Here is a 23,500-nt window from a genome sequence, read left to right as displayed (position 1 = left end):
AAAAAAATCCCAATAAGGAGATTATGGTTTTAAAATGAATATGTTTGTCCATTTTCAAAATCAACCATGTTAGTGGAAATGTCATTTTGATAATGGGAGTAGGCCTATATGCTATTCTACATGATCAAATGCTAATTGGAGGACTCATTATGGAACATACTTTGGTCATAAAACGTTGTTCTTGCTCTACACAAGAAGAGAAGATGCCCCACTGACAGTGGATTTCTTAATGCCCAAAGCACTCCGGTATCGAAGTCTAATCTCATTTCATGCCATTTTAACAGACGTAGAGACAAAAAAAAGGGGGAGTTACTGGGCGCAACTGTTTGCACCTCACCTCTGTGCACCTCTAGATAGGGCCTATTTACAAACGTATTAGAAACTATACTATACTTTTATCAATTATAGACTTATTGTGATGTCGTGAGGCCTTGGCAAAAATTGTCCCCAATATATATATATATATATATATATGCTCATGACATTTGATTAAGATGATAATAATTATAGTTAATAGCCCAATAATAATAATAATAATAAATAGAACGTTATTATTGTTAATAACTTAAAAATAACCGTAGATCTCAAAATTACCTGATAACCTGCCATCTTGATCAAGTTTCCATATTCCTGATTTCGTATGAGCTCCATTCAAATCCAAATGGCTTTGAGTGGGTTCATCATATAGCCGCTTCCATCCATTTGTGAACTTATCATCCATCCATCCAGAAAATAAATAGATACCGAGAAGGGAGGGGAATAGCCTACTTTACCAACCACAAACCATGTGTGTTAGTTACTCTCCGCTGCACATGACTGACTGGAGCCTACAAGTGATGATGATTTTTTTTAATTTTAACTATGATAAACATGAAACATAATCAAAAAAAGCCCTATATAGTATGATATGCATATAAGCAGGTTGTAAATTACGCCTTTGCCGCAGCGTGGTTAGTTAATGCCAGTGAGAGCCCGGTAGAAAAATATGTCTGCATCTTCCCCCTTTCGTTTTTGTACAATAAATACAATGCGGAATGGCACAGAAGGATTTTCAATGAGAATATACAGTCACTAAGTCAAGATAAACAGGCAGAGGTCGGCTACCTATCCGCTGTTGTGCCTCTGGATACACGCAGGAAGGGAACTATATGTACAGGTAAACTACCTGTGCGCTCCAATCAGGTACTTCGGCGCTCCTTTCACAGATTTGACTCATATGCCAGTATGGACAGTGCCTATCGCCGAATTATAAAGATCTTCTCTCTCACTGCAATTACATTGCTGTTTTATTTAATTTGTGATGTCGCTATTGGAAGTCTGCTTCGTGGGTAATTCCTCTAACCTTTGACTCAAAGCATAGCCTACAAATGATAAATGTAATCTCAAGGGAGACAACAACTTGATCACGTTCTTCTCCAAACGACGCTCACACACATACTCCTCAATTATCCCTCCGCGTGAAGATAGGTGGCGTGTTAAGGGGTCCGGCGCCTTCTACATTGCAGGAAAAGAAAGAGAGCGAAAAAATGTCATTAGAAGAGGCGTAACACGTCAGTGCGCGTCCCCAGGTCTGTTTCGTGAAGTGGCTGAAAGAGATCAGTCCTAACCTGCCCATCAGGAATAACGGTCCCTCGTCAAGCTATTTTCAAGGCTTATTCCCAGTTATTTTCTTTGGATCCACGACGCACCACTTTACCATTTCTCTTTGACGTTCTGTCTTCTAACCAGCTGTTTGAAGGAACACACTGACACTCTGGTAGGTGTATTTTACCACATTGTCATTTTTACATCAGTTTCTGACTGTGAAACTTCAACATCTATGTGGTTGAGGTAGCTATGGCATGCAGGTACCTCAGGTATCCGTGCGCTGTTGCGCAATTATAAAAGTTGGACCACTTACCTGAGCAGGTGAGAAAGGTCCGTGCTGCTCCAGGAGTGGGTAGAGCGCTGTAGGTACCTGCGTCAACTGTACTCTGATGCTATCATATTCCCGGTGTCCTTTCCAGGGAATCGAAATGTATTCGATGTTATTCGTTCCTATTCCTTTTGGTAGGAAACGGACGTAGGCTATTCCCGTTGGTTTGCCATCCATCTTATTTGTACATTTTATGTATAGCCTTCTATTAGATGGAGCAACATTGTTTTTTTAATCCACATTCCAAATGTGAACATCTCTTATTCTGCGTAGCTGGGGTTTGTGCAGTGACCACAGACATCCGCACTATTGTGTGTGTTCACTACTGGTGCAAATGCCAAAGCCTTGTGAAAAAAATGCGATGCGGTGGCAACATTTCCACATTGAAATCTTTAAACTAGGAGATCCTCGTCTGGGCTGTGTTTCAACCATTATACTTCAATTGATTTTCCTCGTAAATGTACAATATAAAGCTTTTCCATGTGGGGCAGTAGCCTATTCCGTGTGTTGTCGTGTAAATGTTGGTGACTGTGTGTGTGTTTGTTTTCTCCTTCGCTTCGCTACCGTTTTAATACAAACTCCACTAACACCACGTCCTTACATTTTACACAACATTTGAATGTGGGCCATGGACAGGCTGATTCTCATTTTTATCAATCAGTTTGGATGGTAGATGAAATACATCTTACCATTAATTTATTATAAAAGGGAAGTTTGTCTATTTCCCCACATTTTAAGATTGCACAATTTAGCACGTTTTATTCTTGCTGAATCTTTATCATGAATGGCCTATCAAAATGATTGGCTTTTTACAGAATATTAACACTCATAAACATAGCTTGCAAAAAGGGAAACTAAACTCTAAATGACTGAGATGACCTATGGGCGAGAAAAGGATGTAACATATTATGGCTTATAGTTCTTTGGTTAAGTTTGACATTTTAGTGATTAAAAACTGAACCAATGGGATAGATTTCAGTTTGGAGATGACAGCAAAGTCGCTTTTGATTGACAGTAGTGGAAGCCGTCACAATCCCTAAACGTCATCAACAAGGCTCAAGTTTATGTGAAAGTTCAGTAAACTTAAACAAAAAGGTACACCTATTTTTTTGACTTCATACAATAATCGACCTTATAGTGGTAATGTATGCCTTAGCTTTCAGTCATCCTTGTAAACTATCGAATGTGTCTGCCTGTCTGTCTGTCCTCCTCCTTCTGCTCGGTTCATTGACGCTCTGCCGGATTAGAGACATATCAACAGATCAGGCGACGGCGGACGCAGTAGCCTACGATCCTACTCAATATCACTCTCCTGGACTCTTTCTTTACACATATGGAGTTTCATTGAAGACTTTAGAGTGAATTTGAACTTTTATATGTCGTGCCCCTGTGGTTGAACAGGATCCATACAGTCATCTTGTCCCAACATTTGTCGCCGTTTTGTTTGGTTATTAGATACCAACCAGAGCCTGCCTGTGTGCTGCTGATTGAAGGAGCCGAGCCCATGCGGAGCGCATGCCATCTGACCTAGCCTACTCGTCTTATCAATGAAGCAGGAGATCATGGCGGAGGGTCCCCGGTGTAAGAGGCGAAAACAATCCAACCCACAAAGAAAGAACGGTAAGAACATTTTCAAAGTAAAATAAAAGGACAGTTCGGGAACATTTGTATGTTTTGCCACCAGTCATATGCGGGACATCCCGCGCGCTGTCTCCTTCCACAGTGCAATTAGGCTACATTCAGTGTCAGCGTTGTGAAGAGGGTAGGCTGCGTAGAAGTAGCCTACATGTTGTTGTAGTTTTGAATTTAATCAGTATGAAAAGCATTTTAATGTTTATTTTGAATGAGATTATGAACACTAAAGTATACTATCAAAAGTCTGGACTGTGTGAGAAAGGGACTTCAGAATGAGGCTTGAATAGCGGTTCAGCGAGATAGTGCCATTATCTAGCAGACATGCAGGAAAACCGTTATATGGGTATGAGCGCTTCTCGTAGGCTATGAACTGGAAATTTTGGGAAAACCTGTGGATTATGTAGAAATTGCATTGTTTTGGTAACGTTTGTGTGATCATGGAGGAAATGGGCTTTATCTCACGTTTATTCAACGCTGTTTCATTGCTGTGTATATTGTGTTGTGCTGTGTGTATTGTGTTGTGTTGTGCCATTATTGCCATTCAGAAGTGATTTGGTGTCTTTACAGACACTTACCACGTATTAGTTATTATAGGTTGTCAAATTGGAGATAAAGGTCTTGAAATGGTCATTATACGTAAGAGTCACAGTTTCTGAATGTTACATTTGTTGTTTGTTCTGATGCGGCGCGTCACAAAGGCTGCAGCACTAAACGCAACACAACTCATAGGCAAGCTCACAGACTGTATCACACAAAAGTATCCGAGTGCATTTCTGTTATTATCGAACAGTTACTTAAGAATTTAGTTATGTGTTACAACGTTTATTTTCGTTTTTAACGATTATGTTAGGGGGAAAGCAACAGAGAAAATGGGATATAAAAAACTCCTGAGTTTTGTGTAGCCTAGGAGTTGTGACAGGGATTTTGCGAGGAGCGCATCCCTTTTGACGTTTCAGCCATGTGTGTTATGTAAAGTTTGATTTAATGTCAATGTTGAACTGAAGTCGGTTTTGTTGTTACTTTAATATCACATGCTATTACATGTTTGGTGTTAATTATCACAGTGTCTTGTTTTATTTGTTTGTTTGTTGTAGACGTAGGCTATTGTAAACATATATTTTTTAAATAAATCTTTGCATTTAAATGACATTGTTTTTTGAACAATTTTCAGTCGACTTCTCGTGGTTATTCGTTTTTATTCGTTCATTGATTGAGTGAAATCAGTAGGTTGTTCAGGGTCTTTACTGCTCGCAAGCACGTTTCTGATCAACAAAGGCAAATAGAGTGAAGTATTGCTGCTCTCTAACTGCACCTTGGTGTTTGTAAGGACCAAGATGAGAAGTGAATTTTAAAATTGAAATGGTATAGATTGAATTTCAAAGACCATGCAGCCAATATGGGCAAACATAACGAAAAACGTATTGTTGACCAGTTGACATTTGTTTAAGAGTAAACGTATTTATTTAACCAACCTCTTTAGATAGTTTGGAAGCGTTTTTCACCGGCTTACGTCTCGTCAGAGGCTCGACAACGGAGGCCTTCTGTTACTGTTGCTCCTCCCAGATGTTCACTTTTATTATTGATCATTTTATTGAGGAAATGTTTGCGCACCCATTCCCCATTTTTCGCGAATTGCTTCTTCCTTGTGGGCGAATTTTATAGCCTATATCTTCATATGCAATTAGTTATTTTGAATATGCTTGTGTTTGCCTTACAGTCCGCTGGATAGGCCCATATTGTCTATGTAAGACTTTTAATTGTGTGGTTTAAGGCAACAACAAAAAGACATGTGGGCCCACAGTTTTGGTCTGGTGTAAATGTGTGTTATCCAGAATGGCAACTTTTAATTCATAAGACTGAAAGTCTACTACAACTCATGTGTGCCTGAATATACTTTTTACCTGAGGCCAACTTTCACTCCGATGCAGTAGACTATTCCTATAGGAATATCTATAAGGCCTGAAGGGTCTTGTTATTTGACCTATGCATTTTATTATCGCAAATCGAGAAACGGAGCACCAGAATATACAGGTTGTGAGGTGGTGTGTTTTTGTTTGATTATAGATTTTTTTCATGATCCTCATATTTTAATTCGAAATATGCACGATCATTATGTAAATGCTATTGACCCTTTGTTGGAATTGTCCACATATTGTCTGTTGCATGTATATATACACTTTGACAGTTTCTTGTGTTTATGCCTATACTTCTCTTCTCCCCCCTCCCCACACACATCTCCCCCTACTCTGCCACTCTCGGGTCCCAATGGGAGGTCACATTAGGCCCTGTGTAACTCGATACGCGCAGCCTGCGCAGCTTTGTTGCAGTTCGCAGTCCCCCCTCTGGTGCTATAGGCCTACGTCACATCCAGCTGTGAGGGCTCGTTCGGTTGTGTGAGCGCAGCTGTCAAAAGCGCTCCCTTAACCTCGCCAGCCAGTAAAGTTAAAATAGTCTCTTTTTCTGTTTTTCTTTCAAAGAAAATGGCCACTATTTCAGCTTTCAAAGCCACTCGCCATTAACCAAATTGGTGGACTAAAGTGTGTAGGGTTTCAAAATAATTTAGCCTATGATCAAATACCTAATAAACTGGACACAAACCTTGTTTGATTAAATCAGAAGAGTAGGTCCCAGCAGTGTCTTCTGTTATGGTCTTGCTACCCCGACTTAGAGTTATACGACGTTAAATACATTGGTTCCTCTCTGGGTTATTACAACATTCAAATGAAGGCATGGTTTGTATAGCTGTCGTAGCCAGTAGGCTAGTGGGTCCATAACTGTCTCAAGACAATGGGTTGTCATTGGAAGTGTGTCTCATTTACATGCTCCTATCATCAGCAGTGAGCAGTGTCAGGGTGCCCGCTGTACCATTCATGCCACATTTCTCACAAACGTGCCATTGTCCTAGTTGCTGGAGACAGATACCTTTTCTAATGCCCTCCTGTTTGTGTTTGGATTTTTACCAGACATTTTTTCTCTCACTTTTATTCGGTGTCTGTCAGCTTATTATGGCTAATGGCATATGAGCTCACTCATACGTGTTCATGTGCATGCGTGAACGCACACACAACACACACACACACACACACACACACACACACACACACACACACACACACACACACACACACACACACACACACACACACACACACACACACACATCCTCAGTCCGAGAGCTCTCTGGCACTGCTATGGTGGTCCTTCACAACGCCTTTGGTATGATTACCACTCTCGTTCACATCAGTGCTGACCTGAATGCCTTTCATATCTGCTCCACCATGTCTTACGCACCCCTCCCTCACTCCCTCCCTTGCTCCCCCCTCCCTCCCCCTCAGTAAACACCCCCTGAGGGCAGAACAAAGAAAAGGAGCTCCTCTCCTCATTCTTAATCACAATTCAGGCCTTTCACCGCCGCCAGGCCGCTCTCGCATTCAGCATCCCAAAGCCCGAGATGAAAAGAGCTCAGGAAAAAATGGAAAGCAGACAGCGAGAGAGTGAGTGAGAGTGAGAGGGGGAATGAAAAAGAGCGATTATGGAAAAGAGGGACAGAAGGTGGTGGTGGGTAGTGACTGAGCGACATAACTTAGGTGTCTCCGGCTGTTTGTCAGGCCTCCCCTGGTTACGTGCCCTATATAGCCCTCCCACTCAGCCCAAGGGCTGGGTCCTACTGGTGGACAGATAGGGTTACGGGATGCCATTCCTGGACTATTCACAGCTGAATGGGAGAGAGTGAGAGAGAGGGATGAGTGGTGTAGGGAGATAGAGAGCGAGAGATGAGTGGTAAGCAGGGAGAAAGTGAGAGAGGGAGGATAGAGAGAAGGAAAGGGAAAGGGAGAGAGAGGAAGAGGTGAGGGGTGTGGATAGAGAGAGCATGGTTGCGAGGGAGGGAACGCAACAGATTGTTTTATGGCTGTAAAAGAAATCTTGCGAGTGCCTGAGACTTTTCAGATTCCATTTTAATCAGCATGACAGAGTTGGGGGCAGGTGGGATTTGTTTTTGTTTTCCCCTGTGGATTGGTTGTGCTAGTCACATTGGGTGTTGCATTGCATTGCACACTCCGCCCCATCCATCCCTCACCCACTCACAACAAACTACCTTCATAATACATATTTCTGTACATTTAAAAGATAGAGCTTGCGATTTGTGCTCCAAGGCCTTAATACTGACTATATAACCCTGAATAGATCCATAAAGCCCAATTCAGAGGCAAAACACTTGTCTTGCGGTGCTGTCTAGCGAGACAAACTTCATTGTGGTAGGCCTCTTCTCTTTTCTCCTGCTGCTTCATAGGTCAGGAATCACACATCCACAGAGGCAGACAGAAAGAGAGAGATAAATAGAAACAGAGCAAGAGAGAGAGAAAGGGGGTGGGATGCTGCAACTTTAAAATACACCATGTGATATGAATTCCTAATTTTTTGTTAAGAAAAGGAGATTATCTTCATTCACCTTCATTCAACTCCCTCCCTCCCTCCCTCCCTCCCTCCCTCCCTCCCTCCCTCCCCCTCCCTCCCTCCCCCTCCCTCCCTCCCTCCCTCCCTCCCTCCCTCCCTCCCTCCCCCTCCCTTTGCCAGCCCAAGCTGTGCAGGATTTAGGCAGATTTACTTCACCAAACACCTTTGGACATTGGGGAGGAGACAGGCCTGCTTTGGGAAGAAGGGGGCCTTTGTTCCGAGAGGTGCAGGAGAGATAATGCTTCACCAAGTAGCCAGGCGGAGGCAGGGACATTATATTAACCAGTGTGCCGGTGGCCTGGGGAGCCGTGTTAAGTCTCTATGCAGCCACTGCCCCCTCCTCACTCTTTATACATACAGGGACAGAGAGATGGGCTGGCCGGATGCCTCTATGCTCCAGCGTTTTTTCTTTGACTTGGCCCCAATGACTCCTGACTACACACTTATAAACACCCAATAACATACACACTCCCATATTAATGCACTCCCAGTTCAAATGGCCAAAGTCAGTGATTTATTTATAGATGTACAGTTTGGTCTGTATTTGTGTATGATCAAAGTTAAATGTTGTTTTGATCATATTAATGAAATTATCTGGTATCCTGTCTGTCTTGAGAAAGAGAGCGATCTATAGAATTATTGAGGAGTAGCCTAAGTCTTGCTTTACTAATCCACAGCAACACTATACACTTCTCCCACCTCTCTCGTTCCGTAGCCGGCCTGCACTACCACCACTCCAGCTACAGCTTTATCCTGCCTGTCCTCCTAACATCTGTCACTACTGAGGGGGACAGGAGAGAATGCCACCGGGGGCGCAGTTACTCTCGCGTCACCGGTGACTAATAGGAACAGGCCATGTACATATTAGTGTGTCTGCTGCCTGCCTGCCGTGCCCACCCACACCCACCCCCACTCACTCATCATTCTCTTTACCGTACTTCTTTGAGATGCATGGGCCCTGCCTGCCTGCTTGTAAATGCCAAGACGTCTAACTGTACAAACAAAGCTCATCACTGTGTCAGAAGCACAAAAGTCTTCAGAACAGAGAGCCCGCTTTGACAGCTTCAGAACACCTACAGTACGCCTCCCTACGCTGCTGACTGGAATGGCGGAGACACAGAGAGTGTTGCTTGCTACAGTTTGTACTATAGGGCCACACTGCACTGACTGACTTTGATGGATACGAATCAGGCTGCTAAAGCGTTACATTCTGCTGGTTATTTGTGTGCCTGACAGTGTTGGTGCATTTCAAGGTGACTGACATGGGTTATTGTATTTTTTCTCTCTGTAACCATGTGCATATTTTCTTCATGAGTGAATACAGAGTTCCCCCGTGACATTTTGTGGCGCCACATCGCCTTTAGCCTAAACAGCTAGGATTTACCAAGGTCAATAATGAGGTATGTCACTGCAGGCTACAGAAACAACAGTCCCCGTGATAATGAATGGAAATAAGGTTCAGTGCAACTATCAGGGGTGGGGGGATGGGGAGAGGGGAGCTCTGTATGATAACCTTACTGAACTATTACACATTTTCCCCAGTTATTTTAAATGGAGCAGCTTTAGACGTTTTTTTCTTCATTTGTTTTAAGTGAGCATGAGGTGCTCGCTGATCGAGGCCTGTATACATATCGACTGAACATGTTTGAGCCAGACGACAACATTTTCAGACACACGTATGCGGCATCCCTCACACGGATATGTGGGCTTGATTGGCGCGGTGTGGTGCAGCACCCGGGGCAAGGTCACACACATGGAACAATCAATAACGGATCGGTGGATTAAGGTGTCATGACATCTGTGGGTCCAGACCTCTCCCATACGGGTGAATGCCTCCCACAGAGAGTTCTGTTTGTCTGTCAGAGAGTGCTCCGGTCAGATCTACACAACCAGGACTTAAAGCTTACATACGGGGTCTCTGGCCCGCTGTACTGTCGTCACCTGAGTGGGAAAGTTTACAAACACATGTGCTGTTCTCTCTTGGAAGTAGACACATTGGTTGAATCTGGCTTGTGGTATCTGATGTATATCCCCTGTGGCGTGTTTTCGGTGATAAAGATCAACTGTTCTGTGTAGAAGTAATAGAAATAGATTGATTTTGGAGATTAGTCTCTGTCTCTCTCCAGTCCTCCCTGTTAGCCCTCTTCTGAACTAGATCTGTATGCTTTAGGACCCCTACTACTATAGCAACGGAAAGATCTCAAAGACTGACATCACTGTAATTACATTTGTGTTGTTTTCTAAACGTTCTTTCAATCTATATCTGCCGTGAGTAGTGGGAAGGTGATTAACCTCACCACTCAAACATATCTGGCCATTTACATGACAGCAACCGGGTTAGAAACAACAACAACAAAATGCACTTGAATCCCGTTGATGATCAGCTTTTGGGTAGTGTTGTCCACCACTATGAGGTGGAAGGGCAGACATCAGGATGGGTAGATGTGATGTGATCCTTAAATAGGCTCTGACTGGGGCAGAGGCTCCTCTGAGCCGTAGCCGTTCCCGGCACTGTCACTACCAAATGTCACCCAGACACCTCCCCAGGTAACAAACACAGCCAACTGGGTGAAGGGATTAGTCATGGTGACAGCATCCACCCTCCATCCTGCTCCCTCCATCCTTACCCTCCTTTCCCAAACCCCCTCTTGTGACAGCCAGAAAGGCTCCAGCCAGCGCCTCCTCTCCTCTTCCCGTTGTTCGGATCCACTCTCCTGTCCTGTCTTGGTTTGGAGACAGCCTTTGTTTCCCATGCAGCGGTCCTCTCTCTCTGTGCGTTAGGTTAAAACTACCAGTTCACTGTCCTGTCCTCCTATTGGGTCGTCTGTAGTGCTCCTCAGGGTACATCAGCAGGGGTTCCAGTCAGGGATGAAAGGACACAACTTCCTGGTCACAGATCTAGCAATTAAAGTAATGAGGAAGTTCATCACTCATGGAAGCCAGGCCTGAGCCTCAGCCCCTATGGTGGGCCTCCCTCCTGATAGTTCCGTACTCTGAGCTGCTCAGTCACAACCTCAGGCGTAGGCTGCCCGTGTCTTATCTGAGGGGGATGTCCTGTCCTTACATTCCACGGCTAAATGATTCCCTTCCTAGTGTTCGTCCAACCACTCAGGGGTATAGGAACGGGCATTCCTGTCAAAGTTTGCCGTATGGTTGGGAGCTATGGCTTCAGAGGTGATGAGGGAGAAGTTTTGTAAAAGGGACAGTTGCGTGAGAGTTTCAGATCAACATCTTTGATTCTGTGTGTCATTTCCGGTGTCATTCATCAGAGGGAAATGCTTGCAGGTGTGCTTCTCTCTTCCATCACTGGGGTGGTGTGTGTATAGTATACTAAAGAGACTTGGCAGTGCCATGTGTGTGCCACTCATCCAGATGGCACGTCTTATCGTACCCTCTAAGCAGACAAATCACAGGGCATCTTAATGTGATGTTGCGTTTGGAGTTTTACAGTACAGGGGGCTGCACTCCTAATGACTTGCATTCACTCTGGTTTTACCATAAAGGAGTGATCCTGTGCAATTAGACTTAATGAAATATTCATGTGCGGCACCTTCTCAGCCGTCCTCCTCGCAAATGAGCGAGCCACGCTTAATGCACCCCCCGTTTGTATTATGGTGGCAGCCTGGCATGTTGGCAATTAGTGCTTTGCTCTGACAAGCGACTGTAGTGCTGGGCGGGGATAGGAGGTAGAGGAGGGTGGGGTGTACTGGGTAGGAAAGGGGAGAGTTTCTTGTTGTTACACATGCAAAGCTCCTCCCCTTGAATGCTCATCTTTTTCCTGAACAACAAAAAGGCACAGAGGGAGTTTGAACCATCCTGAACAAGACAGGAACAGGGAAGTGGTCTTATAGGTAGATGGAGTCTGACATAATAAAATGGAGTCTGACATAATAGCCAGGTCCAGCATAATCTTTTTCACCGGTCAATGAGAAACACCTTTCAATGTTAAGCTTGGCTGTCCCCTTCAGCAGTTTGTTTGTCTTTATCTCGCGTTCTCTCAATGTCAAGTTCTGACATTAAGCATCTGTTCAAACAAACCACATTCACAGATTAAGCATGGCACAATTGCATCAACCACACATTACCAATCTCTTTCTTTGATTCTTTCTTGCCCTCACACATTGTCTGTCTGTCTGTCTCTCTCTCTCTCCCCCTCTCTCACACACACACACACACACACACACACACACACACACACACACACACACACTCAGAGGTTTGCATATGACAAGCAGGGCCTGATGGGGTTACGGCTGTCCACGGTCTTTATTGAGCTAAAACGGCGTGACGGCTGAGTTTTGTTAAGCCGGGAACAAAGGAAAGGAGGGGTGCTGGGATGACATTGTCTGTGTGGATATAAGTGTTGTCACTGTTTGGGTTGGGCTGGTGCAACGCAGCACTCTAGCAGGGTCATATTCATTACATCAGAAAATTATAGTGCGTTTATAGTCCTCTCTCAAACTTTGCCAGACATTGTTGTTGCTATGAGAGGTAATTATTAGGAGCAATTTTTTTGGTATGACTTCCATTTCCTCTGTTTATAAAACCTTTTTAGTTGCCATTGGTCATATTTTTTTAAACATTTATAAGAAAAACATAAATATTTTTTTTATTTTTATCATCATTAGTCAAAAACCTACATGGCTTTTGTTTCACAGACCTGTCAACCATGAAATCTCTCTCACTATGACACTTCACAGGCCAGGTTTTGGGAAAGTCCCCATATGCATTTCAATGACTTTTTCTTTCACAGATTCTCTCCTTAGTTCCCACGCAATGGGGCCTAATCAGTTGTGCACCTTTAGCTGAGGCCTGAGAAGTCTCGCGTGTTGCATTTGCGCAGGCCTAACCGTGTTTGCAGTGGGATTACGAGGGCTGGGTGGGTTGTATGAGAGCTCGGGGGAGGGGGGGGTTTGGGGTGACTGGGTAAAGGTAGCCATGGGAAGGACCCCCTGATGGTGAGGAATGCTGGCCAGGTCACAGAAAATGAGAGGGGGGTGCTGAACGAACACTCCGGGGATGGGGCAGGTGCTTTTGTGGGTCCTGTCAAGCATCAAAGCTGTGACAGAGCTGAAAAGTTTAGTACTACAGCCGAGTACTATACCCCCCACCCCCCGAGTGGGTGCTAGGGTGACAGCCATTTCATTCTCCTCCTGTAGTCCCCAATTTAAAGGTTGCTAATTTTTCCTAAATGGACAAGAGGTGTAGAGTAGATACATTTTAAAACACAGTGTTTTCTGATCTATTTCGAACTCTGATCTATATCTGCACGATTGCAAAGTACCATTTTATTTACAATGTGACAAACACCTTGTAAAAAGGCGATTGTTCCCCTGTTGTGAGAGTAGCCCTCAAAAGGCAACGATAACTTTATAAGATCTGTTTGTTCCAATAGCGTGCTTATGCAGTGAAATGGGCAGTAAATCTAACAGTTTTTCTCCATTGTGTGATGGTTCTATCTGTAATGGTTTGGACTTGACTCATTAAGTATAGGACAACAACATATGTTCCAGAAAATACAAGTATTCAATTGAGCAGCCCTCAATGAGACAACACATCCAAACAGACTCATTTGTCATTTACGATCACATGGAAAACAGATAAGGAAACAGAGATTGCTTTTATTTCCATTTATATTTTGCGTGATAATTGTGTTAGTTATTAAAGGTGTTACCTATAAAAGCCTACCTCTAACCCTCCCCACCCTACAATGTAACCTACCCTGCCAACTTAAAGCACAAAGCCCTTACAGCCCAGTGACAAATTGTTGTGCTCTTTTCTTTGCGCTTCATTGGGTGCTTTGGTGGCACTGTCCCCTGTACCTCATGTTTGGGTAGAGGTGGGGGGTGTTCGGGGGGTACAGGTTGCGTCATGGGACCCGAGGTGTCCCCTTTTGTGCAGCCCGTCAAACGTGGTTAACATGCGGCCATTTATCTCCAAAGCCCCCTGGGTGCACAATGGTCTGGGTGAGCAGAGCAGGGGCCGACCCATGATGGAGGGAAGGGGGGGGGGGTGGGGGTGGGGGGCTTAGCTGTGGTGCGCTCCTATTCTCCCCCACTCTTCTCTTTCTCTCTTTCCCTCCCTCCTCCCTCCCGTTTCTCCTCTTGGCTGCACACAAGCCCTCTGTCATTGTTTTGTTTCATTATTTTCCCCAGAGGCACTCCTCAGTGTGGGTCAGGCGTTATCTGACAAGGTGCTTCAGAATGTCGGGAGCCCCCGCTAGACGGATTGTACCTTGCAAACGTGCTGTAGCAGAACCAGGGCCCTCAACCAGTGGGCTGTAAACAATAAGGCAGTGTTAGTTACCCCCCAGTCCCCTCCTATTTGCCCTGTAAAGTACTAACAGAAACAGTTATACCTGACAATAAAGCTACAGTTTTACAAGCTTCTCTCCCTTTGTTAGGATTTGCATAAAGGAGTGATGAGATGTGAAAAGAACCAGTATGAGCAATGCCTCTTCTAAAGAAAGGAAGGAAAGAGAGGTCAGGGAGACGTTTCTGCTTGGAAAATGCTATTTATTATATCCATTAGATAGTTTCAGATCAACATACGTTCATGTCCTTCCACAACAATGTTGTGCGGTGAGATTCAGAAATACACTTTTCTGTTCAAAATCAGATCAACAAAAAGGTAGCTTACATTTTGAATGATTTTGATTGCATAATGACAAACACATAATGCTATACACCACTGGTTTATGATGACAGTACATAGTCTAGTCTGAATAATAAGCCCTTGAGCCTGGCATGCAGCACCTGCCTACGGGGAGGTATGCAGTCATTTCATCGCTCTAACAGGATTAGGTTGGGCTGTAATTGATTCATTTGCAGTGAAGGGAGGTGACAGAGCTTTGGAAATGAGAGTTTAGGTAGAACAGACACCCCACAATCCAGCTCTGACTCCATGTGTCAATTTTATTACATCAGTCCAGATGAACTTGAAAGGCTCCCTTTGTATTCACTCGTTGGCTGTTTGTGCCTCTCTCTCTCTCTCTCTCTCTCTCAAAGAGATGAGATTCAATAGAGGACATTGACAGTGTTTTTCTCTCTCTGTCTTTCTCCTCTCTCTCTCTCTCTCGCTCTCTCTCTCTTACCAGTTACAATGTATCTCCACCATTGTTTAATGCAATGGGCATGGCTAGATATGAGGTATCCATGAATGCAATGGAAACGGTATTATTTAACTAACTTTTTTTATGCATTGAGATACAACTGAGGTTAACAAGGTCAATCAATGTCTCCCTGCCTTCAACATCCTACTTGGTAAATTGGGAGTGTGTTGTTTTTAATGAGCACACCAAACCTAAGGGCTAAATTGGTGAGGAGTGTGGGTATCTGTTGTGCATGACTCTGTCATCTTTGTGTGTGTGTGTGTGTGTGTGTGTGCGCACGTGTGCGTGTGTGCGTGCGTGTGTGTGTGTGGTTGTGTGTGTGTGTGGGTGTGTGTGCATGGTCGGTTTGGAGGGGGCATAGGCCTAGCCTACATTGGCGAGTGGAGGCCAGGGCAGGCCAGGCCGGGGGGCTCCTCAGGCTGGATGTCTGAATAGTGAGTTTGGTCCCCATGTAAACCAGTTCACCTGAAAGTAATGGTCCCCGTCCCAGCAGGGCCATGCAGGGCAGACTCCTTCCCTCCTTCCCTTCTTCCCTCCTTCCCTCCCCTAGCCCCCTGTCTCCTGTCTGGTAATGAGCCTGGGAAAGCAAGCCCCCGTGCAGAACTAGGTGACCCACTGGGCAGGGCCCGCCCGTCGTGGGGCGGTGTGGGGGTGAAGGGGTGGAGGAGGGGGGCAGGTCGGGCCCCACGTCTCAGGAGGCTCCTTTGTTTTCACGTCTGGGACATGAGTATAAATGAAATGTGAAGATGGTGATATATGGCTTGGTTAATGCATTTTGGAGTAAGGATGGGAGAGGAGGAGGAGGAACGGTGTTGGGCAGATCTGTATAGGGATGTTTGAGTTTCCACTTTAGGTGGTGTTATCATATCAGTTGTAAATTATATTGCCAATATGTGTTGGCATAAATGCTAATGATTAGATGTTTTCTTCTCGGGGATTATGTTGAATCAAATGAAAGGGATGTCACAATAATATTGCTCCACATTGATAATTGCTGCCGCTCTCTCCCTGTCATATGTCTGTGTGATAACAACGCGCCACAATCCACTCTTAGTTGAAATCTAGGTTAAATGCAAATTGATCCCAGCGATACCAGACAATAATTACCATGTATCTTATGTGGACGTGCACTAGACCAGAAAATCATTCATTAAGACCAGGATATGTCTACTGTGGAGTGGACTCTCCAGTCAGTCACCATTGAAGTCAATTGACTAAACTAATTATTTGAGCCTCTGCTTGCTGTACAACAACAACACAAACAAAAGGCCATTATTAAAAAAGGCCTGGAAATATTGCAGATGCAACTGAATTCTCCCCGTAGACTGATATAGAATGGGACATGTCATTGAACAATATGCGGTAGTTTGGACGACTATGGAGTCAGCTTTACAAGACGTCCTTTAGATAATACAATAGTTGTTTTTGAAAAGTTTGTGTTTGTATTGATGTTATTATAAAAATCACTGTAATAAGCGGTAGTCCGTTTTTCTAATCTCCTTAGTCTTTGAAATTCTTGCACAAAGCTTTACAAATAGGGTCATATTGTGAATATTCTAATGTCCAGCACATTCTTAATTCATGTTTGAAAAATTATGTGTGTTATCAGTGATTATTATGAACTCAAAATTGATCATTATCCTCCTCTCTCTCTCTCTCTCTCTCTCTCTCTCTCTCTCTCGCTCTCCTTTTCCGGTGTGGCTCTTCTTCGGCTTTGACTGTCTGTGGAAAGCAGGTAAGGAACAAAATGATACACACACATTTTCACGCCCTGAGAAGCACATGATACACACATACAAACACATTTCCTCTGGCTGTTGATGGTTTTTACACTAAGAGGTGTCCTTGAAACTTGTCTACTTTGTTGATTCTAAGCAAAATGCTGACACTCTGGGGGATTTGTTAACCTTGTCAATATGGTGTTGGTTCTGCTTCCATTTCTCAGTAGTCACTAAAATAGTACATTGTTCAAAGTGCACTGTCTTCCCGTATCTCCTCTTACCCTTTTATATATATCCCCAAGGCTACTTCTCTCTTCCTCCTTTTAACCACCATTTTAGAATACTTTATTTTGAATTAAATAATAGCAACTCTAGAATAAATAGCCTTGTCAAAATGGAAAACCTTTGTTTTTTATTAGTATCTTAAATTAATATACTGTACCTGTACATAGGCAATGCAGTACTTATACATTATAGAATAATATAGTCTCATATTGACGACTGTTTACAAATTCTTTGGAATGCCGTTATAGAAAGCCAGGTGGCCTGAAAGCAAAATGACATGAAAACAATCTTTTCGATCATCTTTGAGTGGAAGAATTAATATTTAACTAGTCTAATAAAGTTTCCTGCCTTAGCAGGCGCTCTCAAGCGCAACACTATATCTTTCCACCTGGGGGAATGAAAAGATATCAACCTCCCTCACGTATCTCTCTCTCTCTCTCTCTCTCTCTCTCTCTCTCTCTCTCTCTCTCTCTCTCTCTCTCTCTCTCTCTCTCTCTCTCTCTCTCTCTCTCTCTCTCTCTCTCTCTCTCTCTCTCTCTATATATCTCTCTATATATATATATATATATATATATATATATATATATATATATATATATATAGTGCTGTTTATACCTGGTTCTAACATGTGTATTTTGTCTTGTCCTGTACTGTTTCTAGATCCAGATTGTGCCCACATTTGTAGACAGGCGTAGACGATCAGAAGACACATTGTGATCTGATTGTGATTAGATCTTCTTGACAACCTCCGGAGGTAGTAAGGCGCACATTGTGTCTGGATATCTCACAAGTATAGACGGATCTTGACAGTGAAACCATTTAAATCTGAATTATCAATTTTTAAAAAATCTAAAATCATCTAAAATCATTAAGGTGTCACCATTAACTTTTGTCATGAAAATGTGTCATAAAATAAATAAATAAATATGATTTTGAAAGAGTATTAGTAAAATAATTTGAATACAGGAAGGGACCAGGAAATGTGGTCACAAGGTGGACACAGTGGAGAGATAACAGACACATTTTAATACCATGTGTAGACGCATATCTGAAAATGTGGGCCCAATCAGAATATGGACAAGATCAGGACCAAGGATGCATGCTTGCGCCAGGTATAAACAAGGCTTCTCTCTCTCACTGTGCTCACTTTAATGTTGTGTGGCGCTCCCAGACGTTAACATTTGGCCGAGCACACATTCTACCAAACGGAATTCTGGGGTTTTTCATTATTACTTAGAAGAGAAAATGTATTCATCCTGATAAATATGCTGGAATGTGTTTCCTAGTACAGAACTTCAGTCTAGAACTACAACTATTCATTATTAATGATGCTACATTGCTATGGGAGCCTGAATGATTCTCCAAATAAAAAAAATATGAGTTGTAAGTGAACATATAGACTTTGGGTTTATATACAGCATCTATAAGTGAGCTCCGTAAAGAAACGGGTTAAACCGTATCTCATAATATGGTTGATACGTAGGAGCATTTAAATCTGAGGAAGTGAAATGAGAGGTGAAGTCAGTTGCTCTCACATTTTAAGGCTTGTTAGAACAACAAGTTCACAATGCATATTAATACAACTTCTCGGCTTATATGACAGTTCCACACCTATGCTACAAGAGCTAACATAACTGGCTGGTTCAGAGACGTGCTGATAGTAGTGAAGTGAGCTCTGACATAGGCAAGGGACACAATGTTCAATTTGAGAGCACTATCAGAATATAAAAGCGATTTATCTCATCAAGGACATTGAGCTTAGGTAGCTAGCCACAGGATTATTTACTCTCTCAGTCTTTTGCCAGTGAAGAGTGAATTGGTTGAAGGAATGTGATTGTTCAACACTCTTTGGTCTGTTACTCCGGGCCAGTGTGTTTGTGTGAGTATAATGCTACAGCCGTGGTCAACAAGATTCTCTCGTCACCTCTTCACGCTGTTGTTCAATGGCACACAAAGTGTTGAAAACGACAATGTTCTCGAGTTACAGAATTCCATTTTCCTTGAGCCTTTAAGATTTATGTTAAAGTGCCCCCCCCTTTTCACACCTAGGATCAAAGGATCAAGTCTTGAGAAAATTGTAGTCCGAAGAAGGATTGAGGCCGATGAAATTGAAGAGAACGATTTGCTTAATGACTAATTGGTGGAGGAAGCATCGAGAGAGGAAGAGTGTGGGGAAATAAAAGGGTCCTCCTAACACTTATTTTGGAGTGCACCTAGAGTGTGGCTCGAGAGGGAACAGTAAAGGCTTGCTATTAAAGGATTAAAAATGTCCCTGTGGCATCGGGCCTAGTCTACACGCTGGCTGACTGGAGCGGGCTGGTTTTGGTTTTCAAAGTGTTTATCCCCCCTTCGCCCTCCTGGTTTTTCAGTCGGTGAGCGATACATCTTTGAATGGCAGCGAACGCGAGAGGGAATGTTCGATGTAATCGGCTCGTAATAGAACGATTTATTGGCCTATTTACTCCTATCCTGTCACACACACACGCGCACACACACAGGCACATGCGCACGCACGCACACACACAACCCCACCCAAATAGTTCTGTGACCCCATGGTAACATTCATAACAGTCCCCTAGAAGGAGGAGACCATGTGCAAAGATGGGGGTGTGAAGTTGGGCCTGGCTAAAGGAAGAACCATGCCTGCATGAGTCAGGAATGGGCGACAGTGTGCTTCTATTTGGGTCACACCTATGTGTAGCCGCCCTCCTCATCCCATCTGTCTGGCATCTGGTTCTAATCAGCTGGCCACTTCCTTGGGCCTTTAACAGCCTCCCAACAACTCCCCTCACACACACACACACACACACACACACACACACACACACACACACACACACACACACACACACACACACACACACACACACACACACACACACACACACACACACACACCTCTTCACTGGGTGACCACAGCTGTAACAACACCTGGGACCCCCACAGAGGTGCCTAACACAGATTAGGGTCAGGCCTGAGGAGCGTGGAGATCGGGAACCATGCAGCCTGTCGTTTAGAGAGGAACCCTGGAAGGAGCCTAGTCTAAGCCCGGGAGGAAGTGACTGGGAACAGGGTCTTATCTGGTCATCCATCTCATGGAGGAGGACAAGGCCATCAAACTAGAGTGATCAAAGTGATCATAGCAGATTCTTGAAGTTTTAGTATTAGACTCTGGGAGAGCGGTCACAAGAATACCATTTGAATTGCTGTTAATATCAAACATGATTTGAAGGCAAGGCACATTGATCATCAACAACTTCAAGTAGACCTATTGTTTTGTATAATCTGAATCACTCAGCATTCACAAGAATATCAACAAGGTAACACCATCATAGTGTTTAACATTAAAGTAGTTCACAACCCCCTTTTTTCCTCCAGGCTGAGGTTGAATGTAATGGACAGAGTTAGTACAAGCCTCCCTTGGGAGATGCTGTATTGTTTTCCGCCCCCCTGCCAACTGTGGCCTGAACAAAAGGACCAGCGTTTATTACCAGACCCTGCTGGGTCCAAGGAAGCCCGAACTGACCCCCTTTTCCTCAGGATGGACCTTACCGTCCGGCTTGTACTTTCTACCAGAGAAGTAGTACACATAATTACTAACACAGAAGCAGGTAGACTTACTCACAGTGTATTTCTATTGTTCATTTGATGTGACTTGAAGTAGCTTTTGGGTTATTTTTTTATTTGATCTAGATTCTACTTATTGGTAACCAGTAAAGACACAATTGGGTATAGAATTAATATTTAAAACATGTATTTTTACATTTGAAGATATCTACCTGATCTTAATTCTTCCAAGCAGGGCACTAAGCCGTATTGTTACAGTAATTCCCATGGTAATTCTAAGTAATGTTATTTCATCGGGGTTCCAAAACCCACACCTTGGTTGAAGCCAGCTGTCTGAAGGGACACAGGGGGGGTGTTAGAGAGGTTGGATCTGTCATGTGATGCAATGAGTTGCTACTTTTCAAGTGTGTGCACAATTTATCCCCTCCCTCTGAAATGTTCCCAAAGTGGACAAGCGCTACGAGGGACAGGTGACTCGTGACTCGCTTCCGATTGTCACCTCAATCTAGTCTGGGTGTTGACACACGTCAGGGTGATTCAGGAAGGAGAGAGGAGGACAGGCAAGGTAAAACATCAGGTTCATATACCATGTATGTATGTTGTAACATGTTACAGACATGCATATTTCATGACAGATGTCTGCCTGCTTGTTCCCATTAATTGTTCATTTTGTCATGAGTAGGATTTAAGTGCCTTGAAGCGGTCTTACCAACGGATCATCCTGTGTGTGTGTGTGTGTGTGTGTGTGTGTGTGTGTGTGTGTGTGTGTATGTGTGTGTGTTTGTTGTCATTTTGTGACCAAACACTGCTATTGTACTACTGAGGAAGGGATGTGGTCCACTTTCAGTCAACATATTCAGCCCCATTGTAAGACAAGAAGAAATGTCTACAATTTACAGCATATATGTAACAACTACCATTTGAGGGCGAGTCACATGCTCTTAGCCACCCATGTCCTTTGCTGGATGTTAGAACACATTTTTGGAGCTTGTCCTTGAAATGATCTCCACCTGGGTTCTGTAGGCGCATGTCCAAATACAATAAGGACATAAAATCCTAGCGTTAAAAATAATAGTGTTCCCCCCATGGGCCCTGTTGCTCTCCTCTATGTTGCCTTGCTGACAGGAAAACCTGTGAGCCAGAAGAAGGAAATGCTACGAAAATGCAAAAAGCATGAGCTGTTGTTACATTCCGCACGTGTGACATGTTGATGTTGCTATAACTCCTAGTTGCTCATTCTGAAATGTTTAGATTTTTCTAGCTGGCCTTGTACAGAATGTGTGGTATTTACCTTGACCACTCTGCCAGCACAGCTTCACACAACGTAAGACTTTAGACACAAATCCTTCTGGCACCAGGTGTTGGTGAAACAGGAAGTGTGCCAAGATCATCCTGCTTGGACCTTTTAGAAAATGTTGGGATTACTGGGATCGGCAATATTTTATTTAACCAGGAAATCTCATTGGGTTCAGAAGACCTCTTTCCCAAGAGAGAACTGGCCATTATCCACCACCTTTATCCACCTTCTATCTTTTAATTCTATTATTTTATAGTAGTTTGTCTTCAAATGTTATCTGGACCAGTCTGATTCATTCAGTCAGTGTGTCTGTCTTTGTGTCCTTGGCCTATATCAGGCATGCAGCTAGGCAGCTATGGGTAGCTTGGTTCCTGTCCTGGGCGGAAGTGGGATACCTAATAGGAGGGCGAAACAATGGTGAGCACATCGCAGTAACACTGGGCTCATTGTGCTTCCACCACACAGCCCCCCCCCATCGCCCTCTACCGCACTCCCTGTCCCCCCGGCTCTTATTGTCAGAGAATGATGCACCAGTACTCTCACCTCTCTCCTCTTATTCAGCTAGTTAAGGCTACAGCCCTGCCATGACAATCAAAGGTCATTACACAGGGAACTTGGAACGGGAGTTAGAAGACGGGAATCGTAGTTTAGGTAAGGCGAAACGTTCTGCTAAGGCTGCGGCGAGCTATACCAGTGCTTAACCATGTCATCGTTGTGTTAGCGCCCTTATCATGTATGTCAAAACATGATTTTTAAGGTCAAATGCTATCAGCGTAATCAAAGGCATTTGGATGCTTGCTGTGAGCTGGAGATGGAGAGCCAGCCAAGAGAGGTCTAGATTGTTTGGGAGTGGTAGCGGGAGACCAAATGACTATTCATAAGTCATTTATTAGATTTTTTTTTTATCCCCCAGCCTGCCGATCCACTTGACTGGAAAGCTGTGCCCTGGGGACTGAACGCTTGTCAGTTCCCCTCACCTCAGCCTGACTAGCGCCATCAACGGTGTAGAATGGGAACAGGGGACAAATGACCCGCACTGGGCCCGGCGGTCGTGGCAGTAAAGGGGTCGTTTTCCCACGTCACATGGAGGTTGCACACATCTGTCACTCCAAAGGTGGCACCGCGGGGCAAAGTGTTCTGACCTAGGACAATCCACATCCATTAGAATTGACGTAGCTCATTTCCTGTTTACCCTTCCTCCTTATTTAACAATTACTACTTGCACAGAGCAGGGGAGAGGAGGGTGTAGTATCAATCAACGTTTTGAGTAAATGAACATCTTGTTATTCTTGTGGTGGCATTCTCAACTACAACAACATAGCCCATGTATACACCGTCCTACACTACATCTGAAAAGGCATTTGTGGTATAGTACTCATGCCTTCCTTGTTGAAGTACTACAGGAGGATAAACCAGGTGACTGGTGTGTCCACCTCAGTGTTTACCTCTTTTCTGGTCTTAATCTGCTTTGGCAGTTAGTTAGGCTCCTCACCTTATCTAACGCAAACAGCATC

At 43.8% G+C, this 23,500-nt stretch overlaps 1 protein-coding gene across 2 annotated transcripts in view; it reads left to right on the top strand.

The window, feature by feature from the left end:
• Nucleotides 1-1,526: 1,526 nt before the first annotated feature.
• Nucleotides 1,527-23,500, top strand: part of zeb2a (zinc finger E-box binding homeobox 2a) — a 47,660-nt gene continuing 25,686 nt past the window's right edge. For both annotated transcript variants that reach the window (XM_024406154.2, XM_024406149.2), the window contains exons 1-2: nucleotides 1,527-1,756; nucleotides 3,371-3,535. In XM_024406154.2, the coding sequence (XP_024261922.1) occupies nucleotides 3,463-3,535 (73 nt within the window). In that variant the 5' untranslated portion in view covers nucleotides 1,527-1,756; nucleotides 3,371-3,462. The remainder of the gene's footprint in view (nucleotides 1,757-3,370; nucleotides 3,536-23,500) is intronic.

This window comes from Oncorhynchus tshawytscha, linkage group LG03 (genome assembly GCF_018296145.1).
Source record: "Oncorhynchus tshawytscha isolate Ot180627B linkage group LG03, Otsh_v2.0, whole genome shotgun sequence".
NCBI lineage: Eukaryota > Metazoa > Chordata > Actinopteri > Salmoniformes > Salmonidae > Oncorhynchus > Oncorhynchus tshawytscha.
Note: the sequence above shows the minus strand (reverse complement) of the source record. Positions and strands in the feature narration are given on the sequence as shown.